The following is a 19,863-nucleotide window of genomic DNA, read 5'->3' as shown; positions in this document are numbered from 1 at the left end:
GATTTCCGTGAACATCTGGTCTTGTAGGTTCGCAGGTCTGTAAACTCTAAAAGTTGATTTTTCTTTCATTTACTGCCGTTGTTCCTTAATTCCTCTTGAATTTGAGATGGTTAAGTGAGGGTTAATGGCTGACGAAGTGTGCGTTATTACTTTTTTTTTTTTTTCTTTTTTTTAACTTGTCCTGTCCAACAGCTAGGCAAACAGATGAGAGCTGAGGGCCTCTTGTGTTGGACATATTTTATTTTAACAAGAGGGGTTATTAATCTTCAGACAAACCAAAGGTATGTCTGAATAAACCCCTTTTGTAATTGAGGCCAAACTTTATTAATTTCAATCATGTTTGAAAATCTTTGGTGTTGGACCGGACAGAAAAGGAAAGAGGGGAAAAAGAGAGAGGGATGTTAGAGAGAGGGGGGGTAGGGGGTGATAATAGGAGGGGAAGGGGGGTAAGACCATGAAGCAGCATAGAGCAGACAGGTTTACTGGTTGTTTATCATTACGGTACGGTTCAAATGTAGTACAAAAAGGGCGGGGCCTGTTCACACACACTCAAATATTATCAACACACCTGCTAGCTGTCCACATGTCAACATGTACACAAAACAGATAGTGTTCACGAACGCATACCTATGCCTTTAAACCAACTAGTGTGAAATATTTCATTCATTCAATCATGCAAACTATTAGTGCAAAGGTGAGCTAACACCTGTGCTCAAGTGAGTGTTTATGTTCTTCTAAAATGGATGGTGGAACGTGAAAAGAAGGAGGAGGAGCGCCCAGCCACCCCCACACCCAGACCCCCGCCGCAGCAGCAGCGGCAGCCGGAATTCCCCCAACGCCATACGGGAACAGGCAGGGAACAACCGCCCCCCGGGCGACCAAGACCGCCACCCAGGCCAGGGCCAGCAGGACCGCCGCGAGGCCCCCAGAGCCAGAGAGCAGGGAGGCGCGGAGGGAAAGAGAGCGCCGCCCCAGCCCAGCCAGGAAAGCAGCCCCCCCGCCGCGCCGGAAGAGCCCAACGCAGGGCCCCACCGGAGAGGGACGCCCACAGCCCCAGACGAGCACCCCACCACCACCCAGGAGTTCCGGGCATCCCCCCGCCCCTACCCCAGGTACGAGCCAGGACCCCCCAAGGGAGACCCGCTCCGCACTCCAGGCAGCCACCCACCCGGCCCACGGTTGGTCCAGGTAGGAGCAAGGCAGGGGACCGCCGCCCCCGCCCAGGAGGGGGGAACCCCGGGGAAAAAAGGGCGGCCCACAAGGGGTGTTATAAATATGGCCCGACCAGGCTCGGCCATGTTGGAAGTTTGGCGGGGCCCAGCGCCCAGGGGCAAGGACCAGGACCCACCCCCCAGGGACACGAACACCCCCGGCTCAGGTGTAATATGAACCCCCCCACCGTGCGGAGAGAGCACCGCCGGGCCCAGGGAGCCGGCACCCAAGGGACACGGCCGCCATCGCCAAGAGGCCCGCACCCCCCACCAGGGAAGGGGTAGGGGACAGATGGACCCAGGTCCCACCTTCCTTGTCAGGCCTCGACGGGACCGAGGAGGCCAACCGGCCGAGGCAACCACTGATTGCCTCAGCGGAGACCCCGACCCGCTAGCCCCCCCGACCCGTACCAATAATGGGCCCCCCCTCCCCCCCAGAACGCCCCCCCACAGGACAGGGCCGACAAGCCCCCCACCCCACCCCACCCCAGACCCCGCAGCCGAAGCGGGTGACACCCAGAGCGACCGGGGGCCCCGAGAGGGTTGTCCCGTCCTGTCCCAGAGCCAGGGAAGGGCCGATCCCAGCCCCAGGTGCAGATGGGCAGCCCATCCGGCGCCGCTGCCCCCCCCCCCCCCCCCCCCCCGAGCAGGGCCCCCCGCCAACCCCCCCCCAGCACAGGCAAAGGGACCACCCCCCCAAGCCAAGCCAGACCACCACACCACCCCCCCACCACGCACCCCCACACCCAAGCCCAGAGGACCACGCAGCGCCCCAGCCCGCACCACCCAGGCACCGGACCCGACCCCCCGATCAACGGAGACCCCCACCGCCCCCGCCAGGCACCGGAAGCCCCGACCCCCACCCCAAACCACGGCAGAAGGGCAAGGAGCAGCGACGACCAAGCCCCCCACCCCCTAAGTCATGGAGTCAACCACAGGAGACCAGAGAGACTGAATTCTTTCAAAGTTACTTGAGCTTTGGGCTGACATTTTTTCCAAGCTGATATGATCAAACAGCAGATTTCTGTGTTGACTTATGTTTATGTTTTTCTTGTTTTTCCAATTTATTAAAATAGTTTTTTTGGCAATACAAAGAGTTATGAAAATGATAGATGCTAATCCTTCTTCTATATCGATGGCACTCATGTCAACAAGCACACAAAGTGACGGTGAAGCTGTGATTGAAACCTTAAGCCAGACTGATAAATCGGCACATACCTGCTGCCAGAGAGCCTGGACAGGAGTGCAGAACCACAGTGCGTGCATGTAGCTGTCGGGTAGATTACTATCACAGTGCTCGCAAATGTCTGAGTTACTGAGACCCATCTTGAACATCCTCTGTCCAGTGTCGTAAATTCTGTGAAGAGTTTTGAGATGGATTAGCTGCAGATTTGGACTTTTTGTCAGTTTAAAGGTGTTTAGACAGAGTTCTGACCAGAGTGTGCGTTATTACTAATTGACTATTTGACTATTTGTTACGCAGCATCACATAACAAATAGTCCGCGTCGCGCCGCACCACCGCTGCAGTCAAGATTCAGGGACATATATATGCTATTCGTCCCGATGGGTTGAATAAAGTATCAGTTCAGAGAGAAAGTTCACCTCTTACCGCTTTTTTTTTTAACCAAATGATGAAGCAAAACGTTGTTTTAAAGAAGTAGTGATATAAAACAGTTAAGCTAGGTGACCGGAACTTCTTTTTTCACCTTGCAGTTATCCGGTTTTAATGCACACCCAGCAGCCAATCAGAATCGAGTATTCAACTGGACCATGGTGTAATAAACTTTAATGTACAGAAACGTTACAGATATTATTTATACTTTCACAGGAAATACGATTGGCAGCAGCAACGCTTCCCTTCAGTCAGTCTAGTCTGTAGAAATAAAGCCCAACACATTCTGTCTGAACTGAAACAAAAATGAAAAATCAAATAACGAAGATGGTTTCAATTCGTGAAAGCAAATGAAAAATTAACTCTTCTTGGCCTACTTTTAGTCCAAATTTAGAATATGCTACAAGTGAGTCCAAAAGATCAGAAAATATATTTAAATTTAAACTCTAAATCTCTTACTGCCGCAAATTTGCGTCACTATTTTGTTTTAGTATTATGTAGCTGTAATAGATTCCTTTTGTAATATGGTACTCCTGAGTCGTATAAATGAAAGAGACAAATGTCACGCTAACCAGATGACAGAATTCTCATTCAGTTTCTTTTATTCGTGAAGTTTTGAGATGAAAATGTTTGAACCACATCACGTCCTGTTTCACTCTGTAGAAAACTCCTAATAGGTTCTAGCTGCCGGACAAAACAAACAGAAAATCTTCAGCCGGAAGCTTAATGACATTAAATCCCCCGTTATTTCAGTCCTCAGTGTTAAGGTAATTGTTGGACTGTTTTTATTATCCTGCTGGTTCTCTTGTCCCAAGATTTAGGATTAAACTTCCAATGATTTATCTGACAGGTTGAGTTAGAAGCAGGACTTGATTTTCTCTGATTTATTGATAGTTTGCTGGTCTGTGATGTAACTGTTTTAAAAATGTTTGCTTTTGTCATGAAGTTTTAATTATTTTGCCCAATTAAGAAAAAAAAAGTTAAGAATCCGTTAAATCTCAAAGTCAGAGAAAGAAGTTCATTGATTTTTGACTATTTTAATTTATAAAAAATGTTGCAGATTTACATGTCAATCAAACCCAAAGCAATCAAAACATCCAGCCAAATAGGATGCACCACTGAGGACAGCCACAAAGATGAAGATGCTGTCAGTATTTGTCTTTAAAAGCACTGTTGGGTTGTTTCCAGACTTCCTGTTTCCTTGCACCTTTTGTTTTTGTCTAACACCTGATCTAAGTAATTAGCAGAAAGGGAGGATGGAGACATCCGAGGGGGAAAAAAACCCACATCCAGTTTTTGAAAAATGTATGCAGACTCAAATTGTTGCATGAATTCAGATGCCCAGAAGCTGCTGGAGGCCTTTAAGGTAGATAGACTGGACTACATTTTCTAAATAAATTACCACACGCAGAAAGTTCACATGTTCTTTGAGGTTCTGCAGGATCCGACCAGTTCTGCAGAAGTGACAGCACTTGAACGCAACACGCAAGTAGCCAAACCCCTGAGCCGTTATCCAATCCAATCCACTTTATTTAGAGAGCACATTTCCCAAACAAACAGTTTCCCAAATGCTGTGCAGAGACTAAAATTAAAATGAATAAGAATAGGATGAAAGCACAGAGGACCACACAACTCATGCGGTGTTAAAAGTCAGAGAAAAAAATTAGGTTAACAACTTTACGAAGCTTTAAAAATGAACACCCATGACCCGGTAAAAATTAATAATGCGTTTAAAGACTTTTATCAAAACTTATACACTCCACAGATCAATCCATCAGAACAAAGCATCAACTCATTTCTCAACAATATAAACCTGCCCAAGTTAAACGAAGATCAAATCACAAATTTAGACTCTCCGCTCTCGTTGTCTGAGCTTCATGAAGCTCTGTTACTTATGCCTAATGGTAAAGCACCAGGGCCTGACGGCTTTCCTGCAGAGTTTTATAAGGAATTCTGGGAACAACTGGCACCAACGTTTTATAAAACGGTAAAATTTATCAATGAAAGCCAATCTCTACCACCTAACATGAACTCTGCCAACATTATCCTTCTTGTAAAACCAGACAAAGACCCCATGAGTCCTTCAAGCTATCGCCCCATTTCTTTAATGAATGCAGATGTAAAAATTATCTGCAAAGCACTAGCACAGAGAATAGAAAAAGTCACTCCTCACATAATTGACTTTGATCAAACTGGATTCATCAAAGGCAGACACTCGGATGACAATGTCCGCAGACTCGTTAACATAATAGACTTTGCCACCATCAAAAACCAGGAAATGACTATACTATCACTGGATGCTGAAAAAGCCTTTGATAGAGTAAATTGGAAGTTCCTCATTGCTGCCCTCCATAAGTTTGGGTTTGGAGAATCATTCATCAATTGGATCAAAATATTATATCACAACCCCAATGCATCAGTTAGAACTAATAAACAGACTTCCAACAGTTTTTTTCTTGGAAGAGGAACCAGACAGGGTTGCCCACTCTCCCCCTCTCTTTTTGCAATATTTATCGAGCCTCTAGCTGCAGCAATAAGACAGAATGAGAGTATTAAAGGAATTAAAACCAAACACAGCCATCATAAAATTAGTCTCTATGCAGATGACATATTACTGTTTTTAAGTAATATACATTCTGTAAATGAAACGGCAACAATCATTAATGAATTCTCTTCTATATCAGACTATTCCATTAATTGGAATAAATCTGTTTTATTACCACTGAACAGTAATGCGGAGCAAGGACTCACAATACCAGTTAAATCAGGCAATATAAAATATCTAGGTATTTATTTTTCCCCCAAAATATCAGAACTGGTGCAGCTAAACTACACCCCATTACTGAAAAACATACAGGACGATCTAACACGCTGGACCAACCTGCCTTTGTCCCTTATGGGCAAGGTAGCCACGGTTAAAATGAAAATCTTACCCAAAGTTAATTATCTCTTCTCAATGATTCCCACACAACCGCCATTAAAATGGTTCAAAACATTAGACTCATCCATATCAAGCTTTCTATGGAACAATAAACCTGCAAGAATTAGTCTAAAAACTTTAAAATCTGCAAAAAGCTGTGGAGGATTAGAATTACCTAACTTCCACAATTACTTTCTTGCAAATAGATTACAATACATCTTAAAATGGTTAAAAAATAATCCAGAAACCAACTCATGGTTAGACTTGGAACAGGCGTTATGTGGAAAGATCAACCTGTCAGATCTTCCATTTATTAGTCAAAAAGTTAAAAAACAGGATTGTTTCAAAAGTATTAATATAAATGCCACTTTAACAGCCTGGTGGGAATTTCTCAAAATATCAAAATCATCAATTCAACCGTGCAAAATGACACCCATCTGGAACAACCCAGACATCCTCATAAACAAAAAAATTATCCACTTCCCAGCTTGGCAAGCAGGGGGCATAAAACAACTAGAGCACATAATTATTGATAGAAGATTCATAACTCCCCAGGAACTTCAAGACAAACATGGAATATATAACTTCTTGGAATATCAGCAACTTAAATCAATTATTACTAAAAAGTTTAAATACAGAGACAACGATTTAAAGCTACCAGATGTAGTTACCACTCTGATCAATTTCTCAAGGAATAAAACTCTCTCCAAAATATACAAACTTTTATGTAATGTAGATAACAATATTTCACTTCCGACAACAAAATGGGATGCGTATTTGAGCATCAGCACAGATGAAAGTTTTTGGTCAGAACTTTGTCTAAACACCTTTAAAATGACAAAAAGTCCAAATCTGCAGCTAATCCATTTCAAAACTCTTCAGAGAATTTACTACACTGGACAGAGGATGTTCAAGATGGGTCTCAGTAACTCAGACATTTGTCAGCACTGTGACAGTAATCTACCCGACAATTACATGCATGCACTATGGTTCTGCACGCCGGTCCAGGCTCTCTGGCAGCAGGTATGTGCCGATCTATCAGTCTGGCTTAAGGTTTCAATCACAGCTTCACCGTCACTTTGTGTGCTTGGTGACATGAGTGCCATCGATGTAGAAGGAGGATTAGGCTCTATCATTTTCATAACTCTTTGCATTGCTAAAAAAAACTATTTTAATAAATTTGAAAAGCAAAAAAAATATAAATATAAGTCAACACAGAAATCTGCTGCTTGATCATATCAGCTTGGAAAAAATGTCAGCCCAAAGTTCAAGTAACTTTGAAAGAATTCGGTCTCTCTGGTCTCCCATAGCTAACTCCGTGACTTAGGGGGTGGGGGGGGCATGGTCGTCGCTGCTCCTTGCCCTTCTGCCGTGGGCCGGGGTGGGGGTCGGGGCCTCCGGTGCCTGGCCGGGGGTGGTGGGGGCTCCGTTGGTCGGGGGGTCTGGTCCGGCGCCTGGGTGGGGCGGGCTGGGGCGCTGCGTGGTCCTCTGGGCTTGGGTGTGGGGGTGCGTGGTGGGGGGGTGGGGTGGGGGTGCGTGGTGGGGGGGTGGTCTGGCTTGGCTTGGGGGGGTGGTCCCTTTGCCTGTGCTGGGGGGGGTTGGCGGGGGGCGCTGCTCGGGGGGGGGGCCCAGCGGCGCTGGATGGGCTTCCCATCTACACCTGGGGCTGGGATCGGCCCTTCCCTGGCTCTGGGGCGGGACGGGGCAACCCTCTTGGGGCCCCCGGTCGCTCTGGGTGTCATCCGCTTCGGCTGCGGGGTCTGGGGGTGGGGTGGGGTGGGGGTCTTGTCGGCCCTGTCCTGTGGGGGGGCATTCTGGGGGAGGGGGGGGGGGGCACTAGTGGTACGGGGCAGAGGGGGTTGACGGGTCGGGGTCTCCGCTGAGGCCATCGGCGGTTTCCCCGGCCGGTTGGCTGCCTCGGTCCCGTCGAGGCCTGATCAGAGCTCTTCTAGGGCCGGCGTTTGGGGGTGGGGGCCGGCGCTTTCTGGCTCCTCTCTCTCTGTGTGGGGGTGGTGGTGCTGGGCCTGGGGTGTCTGCGCCTCCGGGGGTGGGGCCCCGGGGCTGGGTGGGCCTGGCCCCCTTGCTGGGGGGCGGGGGGGGCGGGGGACAGTCTATCATCTGTCCCCAACTTACCCCCTTCCTCATATCACCTCATAATAGGGTGAGGGGGTGGGGGGCTTAGCCTGCGATGAGCCTTGGGGGGGGGGGTTACTAGGCAGTGGCCCCCCTCCTGTGGTTGCCGTATGGAGTGGGCCCCCCCTCTTTCGGTTTTATTTGCACCTTAGACATGTAGGGCCCTTGGTAGGGGGGGTGCTCGGACATCACTGCCAGCAAGCAGCGGATGTCCTCCTAGCACCCTACCCGCCAATTTTAACCGCACCTTAGACATTTAGGGCCCCTTGGTGGGGAGGGTGAGGGGACGTCACTGTGAGTAATCAGGAGATGTCCCCTTAGTGCCCTACCCGCCAATTTTAACCGCACCCCCCTTAGTACACACACCCCTCCCCCCTCAATATATACATCCCAACATAAACACACACACATGCACACACACACCCTTTCAAACACACATACACGCACACACATTTTGCAAGGAAGGTGGGACCTGGGTCCGTCTGTCCCCTGCCTCTTCCCTGGTGGGGGTACGGGCCCCTTTGCAGCGGCGGCCGTGTCCCCGGGGTGCCGGCTTCCTGGGCCCGGCGGTGCTCTCTCCACGCGGTGGGGGGGTTCACATTACATCTGAGCCGGGGGTGTCTGGTCCCTGGGGGGTGGGTTCTGGTCCTTGCTCCTGAGTGCTGGGCCCCGCCAAATTTCCAACTGTGGCCGAGCCTGGTCGGGCCATATTTACAACACCCCTTGTGGGCCCTCTTTTTTCCCCGGGGTTCCCCCCTCCTGGGCGGGGGCGGCGGGCCCCTGCCTCGCTCCTCCCTGGACCAACCGTGGGCCGGGCGGGTGGCTGCCTGGAGTGCGGAGCGGGTCTCCCTTGGGGGGTCCTGGCTCGTACCTGGGGTTGGGGCGGGGGGATGCCCGGAACTCCTGGGTGGTGGTGGGGTGCTCGTCTGGGGCTGTGGGCGTCCTTCTCCGGTGGGGCCCTGCGTTGGGTTCTCCCGGCGCGGCGGGGGGGCTGCTCTCCTGGTTGGGCTGGGGCGGCGCTCTCTTTCCTTCCGTGCGTCCCTGGCCTCTGGCTCTGGGGGCCTTGCGGCGGTCCTGCTGGCCCTGGCCTGGGTGGCGGGCTTGGTCGCCCGGGCGGCGGTTGTTCCCTGCCGGTTCCCGTGTGGCGTTGGGGGGATTCCGGCTGCCGCTGCTGCTGCGGTGGGGGTCTTGGGGTGGGGATGGCTGGGCACTCTCCCTCCTTCTTTTCACGTTCCACCATCCATTTTAGAAGAACATAAACACTCACCTGAGCACTGGTGTTAGCTCACCTTTGCACTAACAGTTTGCATGACTGAATGACTGAAATATTTCACACTAGTTGGTTTTAAGGCATAAGTATGCGTGTGAACACTATCTGTTTTGTGTAGATGTCGACAGGTGGACATTTTTGCAGCTAGCAGGTGTGTTTATAACATTTGAGTGTGTGTGTGGACAGGCTCCGCCCTTTTTTTTTTTTTTTCTACATTTGAACCTTACCATAATGATTAACAACCAGTAAACTTGTTGCTTTATGCTGCTTCATGGTCTTATCCCCCTTCCCCTCCTATTATCACCCCCTACCCCCCCTCTCTCTAACGTCCCTCTCTCTTCTTCCCCTCTTTCCTTTTCCGTCCGGTCCAACACCAAAGATTTTCAGACATGATTGAAATTAATAAAGTTTGGCCTCAATTACAAAAGGGGTTTATTCAGACATACCTTTGGTTTGTCTGAAGATTAATAACCTCTCTTGTTAAAGTAAAATATGTCCAACACAAGAGGCCCTCAGCTCTCATCTGTCTGCCCAGCTGTTGGACAGGACAAGTTAAAAAAAAAAAAAAAAAAAACAAGAACAATAAATACATTTAAAAAAAATAATCCTAAAATCAGCAAGAAGCCAGTGCAAGGACACAAGAATAGGTGTGATGTGCTCGTGTTGTTTGTCTCCTGTTAAAAGTCGTGCAGCAGAGTTCTGTATAGTTCTGGACTAACTGGAACCGGGAAAGTGCCTTGTGGGAAATCCCAGTGTTAGGTGCGTTGCCGTAGTCCAGTCGGGAAGAGATAAAAGCGTGCACGACCTGCTCAAGAATAGTAAAAGATAAAGGGTTTAACTTTAGATAAAAGCCGCAAATTATGAAATCTTGATTTTTTTTTTAAACACCATTTATCTGTTTGTCAAATTTGAAATCCCAGTCCACGATGACACCAAGATTGGTGGCTGTGGGCCTCTGGTAATGCTTTTCGGTGGAGCTGCTTTGCTTCTGTTGACGATCAAAAACCTCTTTGTTTCAATTTTTCTTCCTCTTCTGCTAAGCAGATCCTGAGTGGCGTGATGCTGAGCGTGCTCTCAGAAGATTTCCCAGAATTCTTCACGGCAGAGGTGCAGCTGGTGTGGACCAAACTGATGGCGGCGGTGTACTGGCACGTGACCGGCGCCTACACCGAAGTGGGCTGGCTCCAGGTGTCCAGCTCGGCGGTGTGAGGAGGAAGTGAGACGATGCGAGCGAGGGGAAAATGCAGTGAGGAGTTTAGCGCTGCAGGTCGTGGAACGTCGCTCGACGCCGCTCTGTGTTTTGGTGCTAAGCTCCACCTGCTGTGGTGTTTCCACGCCGCGGGGGATCAGCCGGACACCAAACAATGTAGCCAGAAGTCCACTTCACTTTTAGCCCGCGCGAGCTCCTGTTTGTGTAATTAGCAGGTGAAATGATCTCTGATGTCGACTGTTGACTTCTTCTGCTGTGATCCGTGTTCCTGTCAGAGAACGGCTGAGTGTTTGAACAACTTCATTAAACTTTTGCAGCAGAGAGGATTTTGAAAAGCAAACTTTAGCCAAGACAAAGAACAACTACAAGTAATAGGTTTACCACTTTGGGTGTAATTTATCTTTAACAGGAATTGGAGTTGGGCAAACATTGAATCTAAAGGGATTTTACCCAACAAACATCAACCATTTTAATGCAAGAAATCTTATCCAATCAGTTTTTTACCCCAAAAGCCTGATTAGCAGCAGTTGTGCCACATGGAATAAGTTCTCGAGTGAGGTCAACCTGATTACAGGTTGTCTCCTTGTAGAAACTTTAAGACTTTTGCTTCTGGCTCTTTGCAGGTTTATTTTCCTCTGACTTGGTTTCATTTATGTAGCAACCGCTGTGACAAAGTTTCCTTTCTGTGCATGTGCATGCAGCTACAGGTTTTCAGTCGGTCAGATGCAGATTTTTGCTGTTTATGGTCAAACTCATGAGTTGCACGTTGCTGATCGGAGAAGACGAGCAACGATGGTGACACAGTTACTTTTTGTTGAATGTTACCACAAACTGATTCCAGCTTTCTTTGAATGAAAACATTGTTTAAAAAAAAAAGAAGAGAAAATCCTGTTTCTGGTTGAGGTTGTGTTGAGTTTCCCCCCCCCATTTTTCCACTCAAGCAAGTATGATCATTTCCCAACCTGTGTGTGGATAAATGGACACCAAGAAATTGCAAAAATTAGACTACAATCAATCACAGAATCTGGTTTGTATCCAGTGGGGTCGGCCCTTTGGCTGTATCGAGAACTGGAGTGAGTGAGTCCGACATCACCCCTTTACTTCCAGTTTTAACAAAATTAAGCTAATTCAGTTGCCTTTTCTTTTTCTTTTTTTTTTTTGGAGCCAGACGTCAGTAAGCAGTTCAAGTTGTTCAGAGTCATAGTTTCTATGACAACCACTCTCTTCAATCAGGTGTGAGCTAGTTAGAAGCAGGCTACTGTCAAACATATTAATGTTGGGTTTTGGGGCCTGCAGGCTCCGCCCACTTTTATTGAGGTATCTGATTGGTCTCTTTATGATTTGTACAAAACTTGACTTCAGAATAGTATCATGAAAAAAAAGAGGTTTATCATGAACATGTTAGAAATGGGTATCAGAGCCAGAATGGTTATTCTGACCAATAGAATCAACAGCTGTTTATTTGTCTATAGAAAGTCTATGAGGTTTTGTCTTCTTGGAGCCAGTGGGTACTTCCTGTTTGGAACACCAGGGGGGTGGGGTTACTCAGTCCAGTTCTCATATACAGTCGATGGTTTGGACTCGCATAATTGGATGTTTGCCAACAGGCACACATAAGTGGACAGCCTGTGTTATGGGTCCATCATTTTTCATTCCTGCTTTTAGCTGTTAAGGGTTGTTTGAGTCAAATTTACAGAAAATCACGCGTTCTGAAAAGCTCAACCATCTTTCTATGAGACGAACCAAAACAAATATTCAGTTATTCTAGTCAGTATTTAATGATTAGTTTAATATTGTCAAATTAAACTTGCTTTAACGAGCAGATGAAAGCCAAAGACGCCCAAGAAAGCCTCCACAGAACCAGGGAGGACATGCAAAGTCCATACAGAAAGCCTTTAAATTAGATTTGAACTGGGAACCTTCCTCCGCCAAGGCCTGGGGATTTCTAGCAAGTTATTCTATTTGACAAATATTTTTCTAGATTGATTTAGTAAAGATGAATCGTCTCTGGTGTCCCCACATGCTACTGGTTGAGTTATTGGTCTGCGGAACGTTGTGACGCTGGACTTCACTGACAGTTTCTTCAATGATGATTAGATTCCATTTCCAATTCAGTTCAGTTCAATACTGATTCAAATTTTGATTTTAAATCTAACATTGGCTTTCCAGTTAAGGAGATTTTTCACATTTTAAGCTACACAAAAGGAAAAATTGCGGCACCAGGATTAATGCAATTAACAATAAACATCAAATTCAGATTTTTAAGATTTAGTGAAAACAGATCAACAAAGTCATCTAACTTAAGTCAAGACTGAGTCCTTCAATTAAAAAAACGTATGAATCCATTCATCCAGATTTTGCAGATTGTTTTTTTAAGATAAGCTTAAAGTCTGGTTGTTTTAGTTGCTGAGCTACAATCATGCTGGCCTCTCAGCTGGGAGAGATTTGGTTGGCAACCACCTGAAGAGGAAGTTGACATTTGAACATGTGGGTTATTTCTAGATACTTTAAATCCAACAGAACGGCACACAAAGGCTGCACTTTTGGATGTGCCTCGTCTTATACGGAAAGAAAGAAGAGATTAGATTTTTTAAGCTGCGGAAAAGAAAAATCTGGGCTTTTTAAGCCACAGCTATGAGATAACAGAGCTGCTGACTGTTAATAGATCCTCTGTATTCAGCTACTATATATATATATCCTCATGTTTGATAGACCTGCAGCCCAACATTCCTCTCTTAGTCTCATATCTGATGTCTACTGAAGAGTTGTGTGTGTGCAGGAGCACAGCGGACAAATGTGCATATTCTTCTGTGTTTGTTTACAAGTGTTGAAGAGCGGCGTGAAAGTCTCGATTGTCCTGCTCCTCTCATCATCAGCATCGGCTTTTTTTAAGCTGAAAGTGAGGCGGAAGATGTCAGCGGGTGGACACGATTGGCGACCACACGTCAGGCGTGCGATGAAACGTCTCCTGCATGGATGTTTAAAGAACTGTCGGGTAGTTTACCTTGTTAAACTCTGTCAGAGAGCTGCGCTGCTTTAAAAGCTGCATTAACGGCTACAAATCCTCCCTGGAGGTCTATTAAAATGATTTTTTTAAAGCAGGTTCAGGCTAAGAAAGCCCCACTAACTTTACCTTATTTGACTCTTCTTTGGATTGCGTTCACTCTCACCGCCAGTCCTCCTCTGTGGCTAATTCCCAAACATACCTAGCAAATCTGTTTAGAATGGACATTTGATCCAATCTAGAGTTTACATCTGCCCCTGCGACGTCCTCCACATCCCATCTGATCCTCCCTGGCATCAGCATCTGGCATTAATAGGGAATATAATGAGTTTCCTCTGCTCGTCATTGGGTCATCCATCTACTTTAACCTCCCATTGCTTCTGCTGGGATCTTCGCGACCGACTGCTAAAGCAATTATGCCCGGACAGCTGGTTTTCCAACCCGCAGCACCGTGTCGACCATTAACGGCCAAACACTTTAGATGGCGTCCATTCAGGAGAAAATGAGATCAATGAAGCAGCAATCAAGAACAAAAACCAGAGATAAAATGCTGATGTGATGCTCTAATGGACACAATGACAGTTTCCAAACTTTTAATTTAACTGAATTCTTCTGGAAGACATTTTCCAGAAGGCTGACAGGGTCTGAATGCAAAAGGACAAAATGTTCGACCGCTATTGACAGGAAGTCATCGTGACTGCTTTAGATGTTACATCTGGTCTGAACTTCAGTGGCTGGAAAAAAAATTTTTATGAACTCCAAATGTAAATTATACTTTAATACACAAAAAGAACATATCTTCATACTAACAGGGAGACCCATTGGCAATATAAACATATTTTTCCAACCTGAATAAATGACTAACTGTATGAAAAACAATATTGATTTATGCTGTGCAGTCTGGCTTGGCCAAAATATCAGTTTCAGTTTTATTTTTTTAAATCTCAGATAAATACATAGTCATATAGATAACTATAATCAAAGACCACACTTTGGATTTAACGGTTATGATTGCAAATTTCATTCATTCATTCATAAATGAAAGAATGAATGATTTCAAAGTTTATATTTCCCTTTTTAAAAATGTTGAAAGCATTATTAAACTAATTACAAAAAACAGCACACAGCTTATTTTTTTGTTCAACTGTTTTCTTAGAGTACGAGTTTTAAAAAGGGGTAAATACATCCCTTACCTTTACGCCAACTAAATGTTTTTATACTGCGACATCGTTCTCAGTAGCCTTTTAATTATGATTGTGCGGTAATTAGCAAAAAAAGCAAAAAGCCTGCATTGTTTTTTAAGACATAGTTTCTGCAGAGCGGCAGGAGCTCATTAGAAATTTCCCTCTGAGTTGTGGGCGGGTCTGTTGGCGCAGAGCAAGCCTCTGCTAATTTCCCATCAATCCTTTGCTTATGCTCTCTCCCGCTAGCTTATACCACCCAACAACGCCAGGATAACAGAGTTGTTGCATAAACTAAACTTGAAGAGATGTTAAGGAAAAGTTTCATAAGTTTAAACTCAAGCTGTAGCTCCTCTCTGACAGGTGAGTAAGAGCAAACATCTCAAACTTCTCGTCATGCTGACAGTGACGCTTCATTGATTCAGAAACAGTTTTTAAGATTTGTTGCCAGATGCCCAACATCCGCTCTACTCTGAGGGTCAGACCTCCAGTGGTTCAGGAGGGGTTTCTTTTGTCAAAAGCTTCCCCACAAACCATTATCAGTTTCCACACCCGCATGGGTCAGATCGTGTCCCCACATGCTGATAGCCTCCATCTGAACTGTACATTTTGTCATTTCACCTCAGTAAATAGGGGTCCGTGGCATATGTGGCTCTGTGCTTTTATTGTGAAATGTTCCTATGAGTCTACAGTCATATTTTTCTATTGTACATCTCTGCGGAGGTGGCTGTATGTGAATGCTTTGTTCGTGTTTGTGTACCTCGCTGTCTGTGGCAGCGAGCGCCGTGGCTTTGTGGAGTTTTTGCGCATGTTTGCACAGACTTGTAACTTTACACACAAAATCATAACATCAATAAACTATGCTTGTATATTTCTCAGATCTATCTTTTCTTCTTTAAATATTGATCTGATGTAAAGATTGGTGATTTGAATAAAGATGGGACGCCGAGGACTCTTTTGTGTGGCTAGTTTTTATGGTTGCTGGGTGCAGGATTTGATTTTTATTTTGCTTTTTTAAAAGAGGATGTTGCATCGAGGTTTCATCACCTGCAGAAACCGTTTTTTTAGATCATGTTTTTCTTCTGAAATGCTTGCAGAGAGCGGAAAGGAGCAAAACGGGGTTGAAGATAATAAAAACTGACAGCAAATGGGCTGAGATGAGCTGCAGATTGCTTCAAAGAAGGTGAACCTTCCAGTTTGGTGTGAAATAAAATGATGAAATTCTGTAGCAGTTGAGATGTAAGTGAACCCTGACCTAACAGGTTCACAAAGGAGCTGCAGACACAGACCTGCCACAGTGTCGTTTTAAACAGTTTCCATGGCTTTAAGGGATTGATATTTCATCAACAGAAGAAATTCAGGCAATTTTCTGAACAACATCAAGGAGCTTTGGGAGACTGATTTCATCTTTCTATTATTCTACTGCAGCACTGCAAACACATTGTCCTGAAATAAATCCACTTTGTTTGATTACCTGCCTCAGGCTTGCATAGACAAAACAAGCAGTGCCCAACTGTGTAGATTTTAAGTATTTTATGCTTTATGATTTATCTTTGGAGAAACAACCAACAGGGATGCAAATGTACTAAACCAATGGTTCTGATAAAAAGGCCTGGCTTATTCACAATTATATTAAGTAAAAGGGAATTTTTCATTAAAAATAATAAAGTCAAGCATGATCGATGGTTCTGGCAGCAGCTTTTCAAATTTGATGCAGTTTTCAGACCACTTAACCAAACTCTACCTTTGGAAGATGTCTTGCAGCACAAACGCGTGTCGTTTTTGTCTTTCTTTCTTTATTTTTTATTTTTTTCTCTTTTTAACTTGTTCTGTCCAACAGCTGAGCAAACAGATTAGAGCTGAAGGCTTTTTGTGTTGGACAGGTTTTACTATCACAAAAAGAGGTTATATAGCTTCGAGAAACTAGAGTGTAGATTTGTATAAACCCCTTTTTGTCGTATTATTTTTTATTTATTTGTTACATTTAGTGTGTGTGGGGAGGGTGGAAGAGAGTAAAAGGAAGAAAGGTGAAAAGGTGGGGGATACAAGCACTGATTTGAATAAGTTATTATTTTAAGCTGTAACAATGATACCAGATCTGCTGGAAAGACGAATGTTACATCAAAGGTGAAAATCTGACACTAAGATGAGCGGAAAAAAAAAATCTGTCCATCAATACACTGTGGGTAAGGAGGAGGGATGAAGCAGACAGGGAGCAGTGTGGCAGTGTGCACGTGCACGTGGGGGTGGAGATACATGCATGCTGCCGACGTGAACCGTGTGTTCATAAGGGGAACCAGATCCTACCCAGCCAGACCAGCCAGACCAGGAGAGGGGAGGAGAGCCCCCCAGGCCAGAAGCCCCCCCAGCACCCGGACCCAGGCAGCCTGGGAGGGGAGGAGGAGGGGACCGCCCACCCCACCAGCCAGGCACAGAGAGGGCCCCCCCAATGCCCAGAGGCACAAGCGAACCCAGTGTCCGGCCCCCAGGCCACGAGACATGAGCGCTTAGCCGTACCAGGCGGCAGCCATGGGGGCCACCGGGCGCCGGACACCGAGACAAAGGCCAGGGACGAAGCCAGGGCCCCCGGGACCCATGAGTCGGGGGCCGGCGCCCCGTCTCCGCAAGCCAGCCCAGGCACGCGACCTAAGCATCCCAGGGATCGGCACGCACCCACAGCCACCCCCCATAACTCTACAACCCTACACACTACAACCCCCCCCGCCATAATATCTGAGCCCCCTTCCCCAACCCTCTCAGTGCCCTTCCCTCTCTGTGATGGGGAGGGAAAGCCCCAGAGGGTCCCAGCGAGCCAGCCCCCAAGTCCGTCCTACCCATGCACTCACGCACACATACTCACAATCATGTGGTTACCCTCCCTACCCCCGCCGCCACGCCGTAACCCCCCACAGCCGGCCGACCCCCAGCGCCGTATGCCCGACCATTCCCGCAGCTGACAGGATACCCATAAGCCCGGCCGCCCTGAGAGGACCAGGCGGGTGAAGACTGGCCGCCCCCCCCCGACCCCACCCATGTATGGAGGTGTGGGAGTGCTGTGTGTGTGCTGCAGGTAAAATAGGAGGTCCCCAGTGTGGGGGGCTCCACCGCTGCCAAGCCGCAAAGCCCCCCACTCCGGGGTCCCTCTGTGAGTGGTGTGTATTTGCTGCGTGTGTGCTGCTAGCATACAGTGTGTGTCTACAGAGGAAGTTATTTTTTTTCCTTTTTTTTTCCTTTTAACTTGTCCTGTCCAACAGCTAGGCAGGCAGATGAGAGCTGAGGGCCTCTTGTGTTGGACATATTTTACTTTAACAAGAGGGGTTATTCATCTTCAGACAAACCAAAGGTGTGACTGAACAAACCCCTTTTGTAATTGAGGCCAAACTTTATTCATTTCAACCATGATTGAAAATCTTTGGTGTTGGACCGGACGGAAAAGGAAAGAGGGGAAAAAGAGGGAGGGATGTCAGGGGGGAGGGGGGGGGTGATAGTGAGAGGGGGGGGTAAGACCATGAAGCAGCATAGAGCAGACAGGTTTACTGGTTGTTTATCGTTACGGTACAGTTCAAATGTAGTACAAAAAGGGCGGGGCCTGCTCACACACACTCAAATATTATCAACACACCTGCTAGCTGCAAGAAATGTTCACATGTCAACATGTACACAAAACAGATAGTGTTCACACACGCATACTTATGCCTTTAAACCAACTAGTGTGAAATCTTTCATTCATTCAATCATGCAAACTATAAGTGCAAAGGTGAGCTAACACCTGTGCTCAGGTGAGTGTTTATGTTCTTCTAAAATGGATGGTGGAACGTGACAAGAAGGAGGGAGAGTGCCCAGCCACCCCCACACCCAGACCCCCGCCGCAGCAGCAGCGGCAGCCGGAATTCCCCCAACGCCACACGGGAACAGGCAGGGAACAACCGCCGCCCGGGCGACCAAGACCGCCACCCAGGCCAGGGCCAGCAGGACCGCCGCGAGGCCCCCACAGAGGAAGTTAAAATTGTGGGGGGGGCCAGCGAAAGGCGCGTGTCGTTTTTTTCAGCAGACTCCTGGTCAGTTAAAACACTCTGAGGGAAGCATCAACTTTGTGGAAAAATGATCTTCATTCTGAGGATTTTTAAATGTTTACAAGCTTGTCTATCCATCCATCCATCCATCTACTTAACCCACTCAACCCCTTTAGGGGTCATGGGATGCTGTTAGTCAAAGGCGGGGTACATCCTGGACAGATTGCTGGTCTGGTGCAGGGGCACACAATCCCACACATTCACACCTAAGGGACACTTTTAGACTTATCAATGAACCTATGAAGAATGTTCTTGGACCATTGGAGGAGCGCCCAGAGAAAACCAGGTTTGTTTATACCCATGAAAAATAAACCGCTTCCACTGCTGCCTGTTTTGAAAATATTAGATCCCTTTTCAAGGGGTATGGAGGGAAAAGCTGGCACAAAGAGGCATTCAACACCCCAGTAGTTTAGTATTTCTATATTTAAACATTAATTAACTATGGTATTTAAGGCGTATATCTAGTAAAAGACCAAAGAAATCATATTTCAATGCTATATTATATGCTATATTATATAGATTATTTCTGAATGTCGTGTTGCTGCCACATAAATGAAATTTCCCCATTGTGGGATTAATAAAGTCATCTATCTATCTATCTATCTATCTATCTATCTATCTATCTATCTATCTATCTATCTATCTATCTATCTATCTATCTATCTATCTATCTATCTATCTATCTATCTATCTATCTATCTATCTATCTATCTATCTATCTATCTATCTATCTATCTATCTATCTATCTATCTATCTATCTATCTATCTATCTATCTATCTATCTATCTATCTATCTATCTATCTATCTATCTATAGTTTACAGTACAATGTAACCCAGTTACAGGAATTGATAAAGAAAAATCTGTAAAAGAAAAAAATACTAAAATGTAGGTACTCTTTATGTTTAAGCGTTTTTCCCCCCCAACACAATTAGCCAAAAAATTAGCTGAGCAGTCCTAAATTGAAGATGTTTGACAGATTTGATGCAAAGAGGGGGTGTACTGTCTTCTGATATTTTTTTTAGTTTGTAAATACAGGCTGATTTACACTGGTCCATTTGCGTTGCGTTTCTGTTCCATCACATCTCCATTGCGTCACATTGCATCTATTGTGTTGCGTCAACATTGCGTCTCCGTCTCTGTTGCTTTTTGTTTCCGCTGCGTCTACTTTCCATTGCATTGACACAAGAAAAGAAAACGTTTATTAATCATTCGAAATGTTGACATCGCCTCCATCATGTCTGCATC

The 19,863-nt window shown here is 46.1% G+C and overlaps 1 protein-coding gene across 2 annotated transcripts in view; it reads left to right on the top strand.

Annotated features, from left to right (window-relative positions):
• The window catches only part of cygb2 (cytoglobin 2), a 30,975-nt gene extending 15,481 nt beyond the window's left edge, over positions 1 to 15,494 (top strand). The window contains exon 4 of one of the 2 annotated variants that reach the window (XM_020702137.3): positions 10,192 to 15,494. In XM_020702137.3, coding sequence (XP_020557796.1) covers positions 10,192 to 10,356 — 165 coding nt within the window. In that variant the 3' untranslated portion in view covers positions 10,357 to 15,494. 2 annotated transcript variants of the gene reach the window in all.
• Positions 15,495 to 19,863: the final 4,369 nt, after the last annotated feature.

Source organism: Oryzias latipes, chromosome 1 (assembly GCF_053564925.1).
Source record: "Oryzias latipes strain Hd-rR chromosome 1, Olatipes_Hd-rR_3.1".
NCBI classification, from domain to species: Eukaryota; Metazoa; Chordata; class Actinopteri; order Beloniformes; family Adrianichthyidae; genus Oryzias; species Oryzias latipes.
This window is presented reverse-complemented; position numbering and strand designations above follow the sequence as displayed.